The sequence below is a fragment of the Protopterus annectens genome, chromosome 13.part0 (genome assembly GCF_019279795.1).
Source record: "Protopterus annectens isolate FY-2018-M chromosome 13.part0, PAN1.0, whole genome shotgun sequence".
In the NCBI taxonomy this organism is placed as follows: domain Eukaryota; kingdom Metazoa; phylum Chordata; order Ceratodontiformes; family Protopteridae; genus Protopterus; species Protopterus annectens.
Window position 1 is genome coordinate 214,439,271 of NC_056747.1, and position 12,939 is coordinate 214,452,209.

At 32.9% G+C, this 12,939-nt stretch overlaps 1 protein-coding gene across 1 annotated transcript in view; it reads left to right on the forward strand.

Moving 5' to 3' along the window:
* Positions 1-12,939, forward strand: part of LOC122787163 (A disintegrin and metalloproteinase with thrombospondin motifs 10-like) — a 1,217,364-nt gene that overhangs the window by 593,525 nt on the left and 610,900 nt on the right. The window contains exon 7 of the mRNA XM_044053741.1: positions 4,805-4,950. Within this exon, the coding sequence (XP_043909676.1) occupies positions 4,805-4,950 (146 nt within the window). The remainder of the gene's footprint in view (positions 1-4,804; positions 4,951-12,939) is intronic.

The following is a 12,939-nucleotide window of genomic DNA, read 5'->3' on the forward strand; positions in this document are numbered from 1 at the left end:
TACTAGTTGCTTTCCAAATGACTTATAAATTATAATACAACAGCTGAAGAAAACTGTTATTAAGGTTTGTACTTTAAATTGCATATCTGGTAAACTTGTGAATCTTTAGTTTAAAATTGTTAATTATACAAATAGGCATAACCTTTTCTTATTTCTATAAACATTCCAATAAACAACAATTCAGAAAGAAAGGGATTTCTTGCAATCATGTGAAAGCTTAAGTCTGGCTGAGAAAAAGTGCTGCCGAGCCTAGGTTGTACTGTTTCCAAGACATAAAAAACTGTAAACATTTACAGGAAAAATACAACATCTGGATTTTGTACATTACAATGCTGATGTAAACACAGTGAATGCAGCATTACCATTGCAAAGAAGATATTTTGTTAAAATGTGCTACTGCATGTTCCTTTTAATAGCCTATACTGTTCATAAGACAGTTAAATTTGTTTGGCTTAAGCCAATTATTTTTTTTCAGTAAATGCATAGGATGTAAGAATAAGCAGGTTGCCAAAGATGTGACATAAAACAGCTTCAGGTACAAATGAGTTATGTAATCTAACCATAACTGGCATTCCAGTAAGAAACAACAAAGCATAAAAAGGCAATCCAGTCCTCTAACAATGAGGAAGAATAATCTATATAAAACAATGTGAGACATACCGAAGAGGGAAAGATGTATATAAAAGGCAATGTATTAAAAACGTAGAGCAAGAAGAAAAAAAAAAACGTTTAATATTTTAGAGTAACTGAAGGTGGAAGTGAACAATAAGAAACAGTCTGCTCATTTGATCTAGCCTTGGAAAGAAACTTGATGAGGAGGATATGACTTTGCAGTGACCAATATGACAGGAGAAGCAAGTTGTGAAAATTTGTTCAGGGAAAAATGAACTTTCTGAACTGAGATAGAAGTTTCTAAAGTATTAAAAATGAAACTTGAAAAGTGCTTCCTAACCTTTGATAAAGGCTTGGGGCTTTACTCCTAATAGTCCCAAAAAGAAACACTTGCATCTTATTAAGATGTTGATTCAATTGAAAGGAAGTTATTTTTTAAATATCTGTACTTATCAAGATACTAGTTGTTAGGTGAAATTTGCCTCTGGGAATAAAAAAAAAGTTTGGAAAAAAAATACACAATCAAAATGCCAAAGACTGTTTGATGCCTACCTGAAAGAAGACTGCACTAAAATTGATGTACAAAAGAAATAGAAACATTATGAAAAAAAGCTACAAGGCAATAAAAGAGATAATGAACTTCAGAAAGATGTGTCTATGGTATAGTCCTGTGACAGTCTGCTGATGTCAGTGAAGGAAGCTGCAGCAAAAGCATTTATCTTCATGATAAGGATGTAGCAGCAAAACATAGTGAGATATCAGCATTGATATTGGTGCACCTTCTGCATGAGGGCATCTTGTCTTCCAGCATTAAAAGGATATCTTTAATTTCTGAATCAAGTAAAGACTACATAATATGCTTTACTTCTTCAAAGAGTATATGTATGAGTTCAGTAACTAACAGCTCTAAGAACCACAATTAGGGGAAGTGAACATCTTTTTGCCATCAATTATTGTGCAGGAGGATAAGTTTCAATAACAATTTTGTCAAACTTGCATGAGTTTCAGCAGCCAGTGGGTGTGAAAAAACAGTAGCTGAACCATCTCAGATTGCAATAATGACCTTGCTTGTTAATAACAGCTCTACAAGATCTAGCTGTCTTTTTGGAGTAAAGAGTACAAGACCTTACCACCTTTGTCAAATTCTGGAAAGACTCAAGTAGAGGAGGGATAATTTAATGTAATGGTCATTAACTTCTTGATAATTTTTAAATACCTTCTTTCTCAGGGTGAAATGTCCTTTTTATTTGTACCGTAAGTGTTACATAAAATTAATAGTTTCTGTAAGGAAATCATTCTTGGGATAATGTAGATGAGACTGACTACTAATCACATAAGTCAATATTCATATCCAAAGGAGGGCTCAGTATGTTTAAAAGAGAACTTCTCTTCTTTTAAGGACAAGAAAGAGGACAGTGATTTTTTTTCTTTTGATTTAAAGAGGAGATGGCTGATAAGGCTCTAGAAGACAATTTAAGATTCAGCATGATTCTTCAGATGATAGCTTAAACTAGTCTGGCATATGGGGATCCAGAATATATTCTGGATTTTGTTCAATCTTCTGGGTAACTCTAAATTATTTCTTCACATAGCTATAGTAATCTAGTACCAGTAGTGGGATGTGACTTTCTCTACTTCATCCTCTGTTGATGGTTTAATCTTTGAATAAAAAGATGACAGCTTGGCAGCAATTTTAAAACAGTAGGAAATCTGAAAATCTAAAATACTGTTTCTTCTGGAATTTAATCTATTGCTTCCCTCACATATTCAGATTCAGAATATGAAGCAATCCTAAATGTGACTTTGTTCAACTGTCTATGATTCTTCCCTGACATTCGTAAGTGATGTTAGTTTAGACTCTCCCTCAGTAGTGAAAATGTAGCGTTTTTCTCACTGTTTCTGTCATACTGTATTATCCCTGTAACAGATACATTTAATGGCTGTCTGTATTAAAATAATTTTTATTCAAAACCATTTCCTTATCTCCTTTGTATTCCGAATGTCCATGTGGTTGTTAGGTTTTTCAAACATTTTAGGTGAAACTGCTTTAAATTCTTTCTTAGGCTCTCATCCTTTCAATAACTTCTCAGTCTGTTGCCTTCTTATTCAACGTTTTTCTGCCCTAATCTTTTTAATCCTACATGCCATTTTCTATGTAGCAGCAAGACAAAAAAATAACACATACACACAAAATTCAAAAAGAGAAAAATGCCAGTGGACAAGTCACACTTCAGGAGTCTTATTAAATTATGATATTATGGTAAGCACTTCTGTTCAGTCACCACAAACATCTTCAGACCTGGGATTTCAGTGAAGAATCAGACCTCACAACCACTAAGAGATATTTGAAAGTACAACAATATTGAATATCACATATCCCAACTGAAAGACAAAAGTATAAAAGGAAATACAATCAGGTTTCAAAGCAGAAAGAACTTAAGATTGCCTCCGGTAATCTTACTTTTATATGAAACATGCTGAATGAAGCTGGTAAGGCCTGATGATTTAGGTGTTACACTCATATGGTAAGATTTTCAACTGCTTGATCAAAGAGGCTGCATGATATAAGTATTATCTGTAAAGACTATAGATATATATTTATATATATTTATATATATATATATATATATATATATATATATATATATACATATATATTTATATATATATATATATATATATATATATATATATATATATACTGGTTTCAGTTTATCTTCTGAGCTCCTATGTATGTAATGACAATACCTCATGGTAATGTCACATATGTGTAGCTCAATTACAGTGGGAAAAAAATATATATACATATATATATATATATATATATATATATATGTATATATATATATATATATAAAATATATTATATATATATATATATAAATATATTATATATATATATATATATAATATATAAAATATATTTTATATATATATATATATATATATATATATATGTGTGTGTGTGTGTGTGTGTGTGTATATATATATATATATATATATATATATATATATATATATATATATATATTTTTTTTTTTTTTTAAATGGGCCACTCTGCAACAGAAATAGACCATTCCAGCCATTCATGATAACATCATACATAAAACACTTATGTTCTATTTTTGATCCATTCACCCCAGAAGTGACATTCCTATTTTATTGTATCTTTTACCGAGGCATAAGCAGAAAAAATAAAAATATACCAAGAACACTGTACCCAAAGTGTTTCTAGAACACCGCAATGTGAAATAAATGTCTGGGAAACACAAGTCTAACAAAATGGTACCACAGAAAACCACTTTTATTAACTTGGAAAAACACACAGGTTTCAATTTAACATTTCACACTTTCCACATATGCTTTAATCCCATTCATCAGAACTGAGTGAAACTCCTCCTAAAAGGGCTTTTATACCTCCTGTCATGTGATTCAATCAGTTAACCTCTTAATATTTAAAAAGTTAAAAACCTGAATAACAATTGCACATTTAATAAGACAAGGTTGTGTGCTTAAGGAAAACCTGTTATGAAAAAGAATTAAAACATGAGATGTTCACATACAAAAAGTTTTACTGTTAACCATTAACTAACACTTTAAGAATGAATTACTCAAAACACTTATATTCTCTTTTTGATGCATTCACCTCAGAGGTGACATCACTACACAAAATCACAGACTTTATATTTTACTGGTCATTTTCCACCGTCTCCATGAAATCGTTATATAAAACAAAACACCAGAAGTTATAATGACCTACATTTACTACCTACTCCATTTTTAATACATTCAACAATAAGTTAATATTTTTGATTTTGAAGCTTACATGTAAGCCTACTACATCCTATAAAGGATTTTTTATTGCCATTTAAAATTGAGTTGTGACACTAAATATTTATGCATATTTACCTGCCAGTACACCCTGCTCCTGAAGTCATCTGGTTGCTGATATAGAGTTGACACCTACAGCTTATTGGTTTATTCCAGTCATATTTCAATATATCTATTACTGAGGCAGAAAAATTAAAAGATGTTTTCATATAAAAAGTGTGACTGTTTACCCATGGCTAATGTTTTAAGAATGAATCCTGTTACAGATATTTATCTTGCTTGGCTTTTTTCCTTCAGTTTTGGTCTAACCCAGACATTGACCATCAATTTATTTTCTTCTGCTTTTTTTCTTCAATTTCAGCCGAACCTAGAGATTGACCATCATGCTGGAAAATCTCTGGACAGTTTCTGTAAGTGGCAAAAATCGATAATGCAGCACAATGGAGATGGAAATGCCATACCTGAGAGTGGAATTGCACACCATGACACCGCTGTCCTTATCACAAGGTAAGAGTAAAACAATATCATTGGCTGTCTTTCATCATTACACTAATAGCAAGTTCAATAACATGACAGCAGATGCTTAAAAGTATAAAGGCAAAACTGCCAAACAACAACTTTAGGAAAATATAATTACTTCTCAAAATATTGCTATTTAATATTTTGTTTGTGATTGCCATCATAAATCATATTTATTTATGAAATTGCTAACAGGGGTAGAATACTGGTCTCAACAGACAATTTTCAAGTTCAGCCCTGGTGTACATTTATGCACATTATAAAAAAACAATGAGAAATGCATTCATTTAATGAACAACAAATACTGAGAGTTAATTTCAAACAACAGCAATAATATATGTTCTCTGGAACAATACAAAATATATAGAATATCAACACCCATATTCATGAGATGATATAAGGTACTGTCTACATTACAAATTCAGGTGTATATCATTTGAGCAAATGCTTAATTGAGTGAATTGCTATTTTTCAAACTGAATTACCAAAAGCTCAATTAAGCGAACGCTAGGTTAAGCTAATCTTTCCTAGGAAAAGGACGTGGTTGGCCATCATGAGCTATTTGTTCTTTCCCCACTGTAGTGCAATCTTAGAATTGATAAATTTAGTTAGGGGGTGCGGGGGCCACAGCCACCCACACTGGGGGTGTAGAGGAGTAAAGCTCCCCCACTTTGCAGAGTTTTAAATTTAATTTTCTTTGTGCCAGTCAGTTGGTGGGCAGCCATTATTTTTCCCTGGGAAACTTTTTGCTTAACTGAGCGTTCACTTAATTGAACTTTCATTTAATTCAATTTGACAAACAGCAAGTTGCCCAATTAATCATTTTCTCAAATGACATAGGCCCACAAATTCATGGTTAAATAGCAAGTATTATCACCATTACAAATGTTAATTGTGTAAATCTGAACAAACTACAAAATAGTGCATTATAACTAGGCCTTCATGCATTACTAACCTGTTATACATTTGACAAATGGATATCAAAAAATCATGCCTGTGGAAGGGGATAAGCATATGAGTACTTGCAAGCTGAAAGCAGATGAGTGCCCAACATTGAGTATGGCAGCACCTTTTTCCTCTTGGAAATCTGCAGAGGGATAGCTTTTTCAGGTTTTCACTGTGGATTTCTTTAGCTGGTGACTGTAGCAGAGTGGACTCACTTTATGATGCTTATTTAGATGAGTATTTTTGGACATTTGCAGTATTATTTTGTAGCTATAATGATGGAATTTTATGGCTCATTATTGGATTAGTGTGTTCCGGGTGCCTTTATGTCTCTGACTCCTATACTGAGTCATATCTTTCTGGAACATGGGTGATCTTTGGGTTTTATATGCTTATCTGTCATTGACGTCCATCAGTCATGTTACCACTATGTTTTGATATTTTCAGATCTTTTGACTACTCAAAAGGTTTAACCTCACTGAATTTATTTACTTAAGACTTCAATTTATTTGGTAGGATAAGTACTTTCTTTTGTTTAACTGTTTTTTATTATTCAATAAATTTTATTTATGAAGTGTTTTACTAAAAGGCATTGGTAAACAAAGTTAAATAAAGTGAAACCAGTTACAAAGAAAGAAAAAGAAAAGTGTATAATTGTTAAGTGTTGTACAGCTTTCAGAGCGGCTATAAACTCAATACTCTGACACAATTTTTTCTAGCACATGGATATTTTTGAGATACTGTGAAAAAAGTTCATGTGTAGGAATCAGAATGTTTTATAATTTCAAATGCTATAACTTACGTAGCACTGTTGACAGACAGTAGTCAGAAGAAAAAATGAATATCAGCAGAAAGAGAAATACAGCTGTTAGAGTTGTTTTGGCTTCCTGATGCTGAAGTAATGGTGTCTGCTGAATAGAGTATAACAGTTGCATAAAAAGCTTTGATAAGTACCTTTCTTACATCAGAAGGGTGTCCACAAAAATCAGCAAGTTGGTTGTAAACCAGTCTTCCGTATACCAGCAAACAAAGCACTAAGTAAGCATATATTAGAAAAGGGTAAGGAACATAGTTTTAAATTTATGATTATAAAAGTAATTCATAAGCCCTTGAGGGGAGGGGATATGAAACTTTTAACAGCAAATGAAGAGATGAAGTGTGTATTACATATGAGCCCCATACCCCCCCCTCAAATGATTATTTTTTACTTTAAAACCCTACCTGAATGTGTTACATCAGAAGGCTTAAATGGTTGTCATGTGACTTTAATTAAGTATATAAGCTGTGTGTTTTAATTGATTTGTATTCACCTGAGGAAGCCTTGACTTTGTGTCAGAAGTTTTAACTTGTGATTTTAATAAATGTCTGCGTGTTTCCAGTGCCTCTTTTCTTGGACATCAGAAGGGTGTTTAACATCTTTTTTTTCCCCTGACTTCAGAGTGCAATTACAAAACTTCATGTATTACAAATGTATTAAAAAAACACACCAGAAGAGCAGCAATGGTTTTCTATGGTTCTATGTTTAAAGCAGTAGTAGGGAATACATAGAAAAGTTCTGCACCAAGTTGCAGGGACAAGGCTAGTGTGTGTGTATATATATATATATATGGATCTATCTGACAACAGTGTGTATGTGAGGTTTTAGTGTTGGTTTGTATGTTGTGTGCTTTTGGACCGGGGATTTGTTTTGTTTGTTGATAGATCCATATATATATATATATATATATATATATATATATATAGATATAGATATATATATATATATATATATAGATAGATAGATAGATAGATATTAATTCATTTTGTAGATATGCATAATTCCTCTACTTTGTTCTTAGAATCTTCTAGTGAAGATTGTTTTTTAAACCTAAAAGTAAATGATTTCCTAGTCAGACATCATGTTCTATCAACCTGTTCACATGCCACTTACTATTTGAATAATTTATAACCAGGTCCATCTGGAGCATGGAGAGTTTTAAGTAATTCTAGACTTTAGTTTCTGAAGTCAGAGATGGGATAGCAAAAGCATTTTAAAATTCACATTCTGAAACATTTGCATATAATCAGTATTTCTGGAGTGTTTCTCCCCGGGCCTCCGCTGAAAACAGGCTCTGTGGAACCTAGTCGGACATTCCCGGTCAACAAATGTTAAATAAATAAAATAAAAATAAATAATTTCATAGTTCATTGTTCAGTACTAAGCTGGCAAAATAAGTCAACGGCCGATGAGGATTTTCATGCTCAGTGGTAATTGTGCTATTCATTGTTATATACCACCACTGTAAGATTCAGTGAAACTTCTAGATATTCTAAGTGATTCTGAACTGTGAAAATTGCACTTGTATTACAAGAGTGTAAGGAAAGGTTTGTCAATTCTTTTTTTTCATTTTTTTCCTCTAGTTAAGATGATTTGAATGCTTCTGTGAGTGGAGCAGTAATTCTGGGTCATAGCAGGGAGGAGTGCTTAGTATTCCTGAGGTGCAGTGATATCATAGCTGAAATGGTGGCTGGTGACTTCAAATCAAAGGGGGCACAGGAGACAGTTGAATGGGTGGGGCCAACGGGAAGGGGGGTGACCAAATAGAAAGGGGCTGAGCTATGCTCAAAACCACAAAAACTGGGACTTTAATTAAATGCACTGCCCTAAGTGCCAAACCATCATTATGAGAGTCCAATCAAGACAAAATGAAGTGTAGAAGAAAAAAATATTTCAACACATTGGCTACATGGCAGCTTACTTAATATCTAGATGGAAACAAAAAGGTTGTGAGGCATGAAAAAATAAATTACTTTTTAAATACTTTACTGGAATGCCAGTCAAAATCAAGTATAAAAAACAAGCAGCACTCAACTCAAACCACTTCTCCTTGCACTGCAGTTCTAATTATAATTTATATTCAGCTTTATAAAAATACCAAGTAACATGCTGAAAGTAGCAATCTCTGTGATACCCCCACTTGTAAAAATGTTTCTTATCCAAAAAAGACCTGCTGCCTGACAACTACCTACTTATTTCATGGGGAAAACTTGATCAAAGTAAAAAATGAACAGCAAACAAGGAACAAGCTCAAGATAAATTGCTTAAAGGATTACTGCACAGGTTATGGACCACACATGATAGATTAACATTCTGTTTAGTTTACAGGTAAAGCCTGCAAGGATGACTGCAAGTCTCCAACAAATGTAATGAGCTTCCGAAAATCCTGTAATCCTGTCCTTTATTACAAATACTGTCATATGCATTTCAGTACCTAAGGCTTGTACAATATCTAGTTATGTAAATATTTTCTGCATGGCAACAATGAAAAGGCTTTTAATTTTGGTAACTCTTTAACAGTATGCTTATTAAAGCTTACTTGCATCTTACAATCTCAGACAAGCTTAACTGATGTTCATTAAAGCATTGCTACTTAAACACAGAACAACAGGCACTGCAACAACATGAACTTTCTGAATAATAAGAAGCATAAATCAACAGTATAAAAATATATCAGAAAACCAGAACATTCTGCAAAATCAAGGACAGATGAAAAGCCACTGTAGTACTTGTGTCTACCTTGGATGGGGATACTCTGCAAACTTACACTGCTAACTGCTCCTTGCCTTGTTTGAACACATCCAGAGTCACTACATGAGGGAGTGGGGTGCAACACGTATGTCACAATTTGAAATGTCTCTGACTGACAGTGATGGCCCTGGCACATTTGTCATACCTCTCAACCTCAGAGCAAGAAATCTGGAGAAATCCATAAATAGACATGGGACAAAGGCCCAAAAATAAGGACCATTTTTAAATATTGCTCTTATAAACTTAGAAAGATAATAGAATAGTAGGTCTTGCATTAGTTTGAATTTTCTGAAGGGTGTGAAATATGATACTCAAATGTCTGTCATTATTTTCTAACTTCAATCTTTAATGATTTGCCACTAATTTGCCAGAAAACCACAATTGTATGAAAAAATGGACCAAAAATGTGATGCACAAATATAAAATAGCCACACAATACAGCTGGGAACCTGTCAAAAAAGGGACACTTTTAAATATTAGTACTGTTAAGTTGAGCAGCTGAAAAAATAAGAGAATCTACATGCACTTCTGAAATAAAAGTAATCTATAATTCTGATCATTACAATTGTTTATCAATTGTAAACCCTCCACATTGTCTTCCAAAATTGCCATTTTGTGGAGGGATTATTAGGGAGAGAGCAACATTCTGAGCCAAAGTCAGGGACAGTTCAGAAGTTTGGATATACCTTATTCTATAAAGCTATTTAATTGCACGTACCTCTCAACCTCTTAACGCAGGAAATCTGGAAAAGGCCAAATATATTGGGGGAACACACAGATAGTACTAAAATTGCTCTTGCACAAACTTAAACAGTCGACAGAATAACAGGTCTTGCTTTAGCATGCATTTTTCTGAAGGGTATGAAGTCTGAAACTCAATGTCTGTCATTATTTAGTGACTTCTTTCCTAAATGATTTGCAGGAAAACCGCAAATTTTATGAGTAACAAACCAAAAATAAAAAGCAAAAATCTATTCATTCTGTAGAAATTTGGACAGGGGCAAGGTGTAGTTTAGCAAGGGCTGTCTTTAAGTGTGCCACCCTTCCCACCCTCACAACATCATGGTCAAATGGGGCCTTCCCCCTGCAGCCATTCCAATGTCCCATTACTTGGTTATTTCACCCCATTTACCATAAACACTCTAATGTGCATACTGCTTTACTTCTACAATGATTTGGATTCATTTAAAAATTTTATTTTACATTTTACAGCACAAACACTAAGAGACATCTGCTAAACAAAGCAATGCACTCTCACAGTGAAAATAGACTTAGCATTAAAACATATCTGCTCTTGAAACTCACAACAGCATTGAAACCAACATTTAAAGACAATATATCTGGCCAGTGGCAGATAAAAATTAACTATGGGCTGTTTTCAAATCATAGGTCCCTTGCACATGAAACATACATGTGTTCTTTGATACACCTTCCTGATTGTATTAAATTATATTCCTTGTATAATAGAGTACAGTTATTAGAGGGCATTTTAAATTTGTTTTGAACATTTTTCTAGTAAACAATGACGCAAAATGCATGCACCAATAATGACAAAATTGGTAAATCACAAGAAGGCTCCAAGGTAGTCACTTGATAAAGATTTATTGTCCACAAACACCAAAAAAATTCCAATAAAATCGACAAGCCAACAAAACAAAATTTCTACCAGAGTACTAAGCGCTTTCATCCTCCAACACATAAGGGCATCATCAGAGTACATCTAAAAACATGAATAAGCTGCTATTAAATAAGTAAGCTTCCATTACACAACACCCTGATTGGTTAATCAATAAAACTGTTATCCAATAAATATAAATGAAATATCAGTTAATTAAATAAATATAGTTATAAAATACAAATACAATGTTTAAAGTTCATTTTAAAATTCCATAGAATGTATCCTTATTTATTTATTAATTTATATACACAAAGATCTAATCTTTAAAATACTTGATATAGAAATTTGGCCATTAATACCAGGGAATGAACTAGCATTCAGCCTCAACTGCCAAAGACATTCCTTGGCTTCCAACAAATTGTTTAGATCACCTCCTTTTTGTCCATGTGTAGGAATTCTATCTATGACAAAAAATATAAATCTCTTAAAATTGTTACACTTGATACTATGTAAATATAATGAATTTGCCATTCTTTTGCTTTTAATGTCCCTATTATGCTCCATAATACACTCCTTGTAGTTTTACCTACATAAAATGCGGGACATGATGTACATGTAGCTAAGTAAACCACCATTGTTGTGTTGCAGTTGCAATATCCTGAACATTTAATGGATTTTCCATATCCTTGGATCATTACATACGGTCCATCATTAATGAACTTGCAACCTTTACAAAAAATGCATTTACTCATTTTTGACATATTATATATCTGGCCCCTACCATAGTATTCCATGTGTTCCATTAGATTAGTACCACGACTATAACTAATCTTAGGAAAATGACCTATTGTCTAACAAAACTCATCCTTATTACTAAAAACACTTATCCAACTGTCATTTAATATTTTGACTATATAGTCAGAATGTTCGTTGTATGGTAAAATAAAGGCATCCCTTCTGTTGATGACAGTATTTTCATTCAATGTATTATTTAAACCAAATTTAATAATTGGTTTGTACATATTGTTTCTCTTCCTTTTAACTTCATCCTCTAGTTGTTTTAATAAATATAAAGGGTATCCTCTATCAACAAACATGCTGGTAAGTGTATTGAGTTCACGAATAAATCTGTCATCCTCACTAATAATTCATGATAATCTCACCATTTGCCCCTTGACAAGATTCTTTTTTTGAAAATATGGGTGACAACTAGTGAAGTGTAAAAAAGAATTTGAATAGATCTTTTTACTAAAAATATTTGTCTCAATAATACCATTATTTAAATAGAAATATACATTTAAAAATTCATAGGTTCCACCCTGTATATTACTTGTAAAATTCAAAAAGGTGGATGTAGTGCCAAGAAATTGTATAAATTCGCTAATCTTTTCTTTCAGACCCTTCCAAAATATTAGGATATCATCCAGGTACCTAGCATAAAAAATAATGTTAGACCAATAGATAGATATAAAAATACAGTTGGTTTCCCAATGGGCTAGTACTAAATTTGCATATATGGGTGCACACCTAGCCCCCATTGCCACTCCGGTACGTTGCCGAAAATATTCTCCTTCCATAAACATATAATTGTTGTTTAAAACCATATCCATCAAATCGACCAACAATTTACGTTTTACTGTATGGAATCCACTATATTTCTCCAGGGTAGCTTCAAACATTTCCAGGCCCAAAACATGTGGTATCACAGAGAATAGGTTGATTACATCTATAGTAACCATCATAATGTTGTCCATATTTTCCCCTGTATTAAGCTGTCTCACCATTTCTAAGCAGTGCCATGAATCCTTAAGAATATGTGGAAAGGAATTCAAAATATCCTTACATT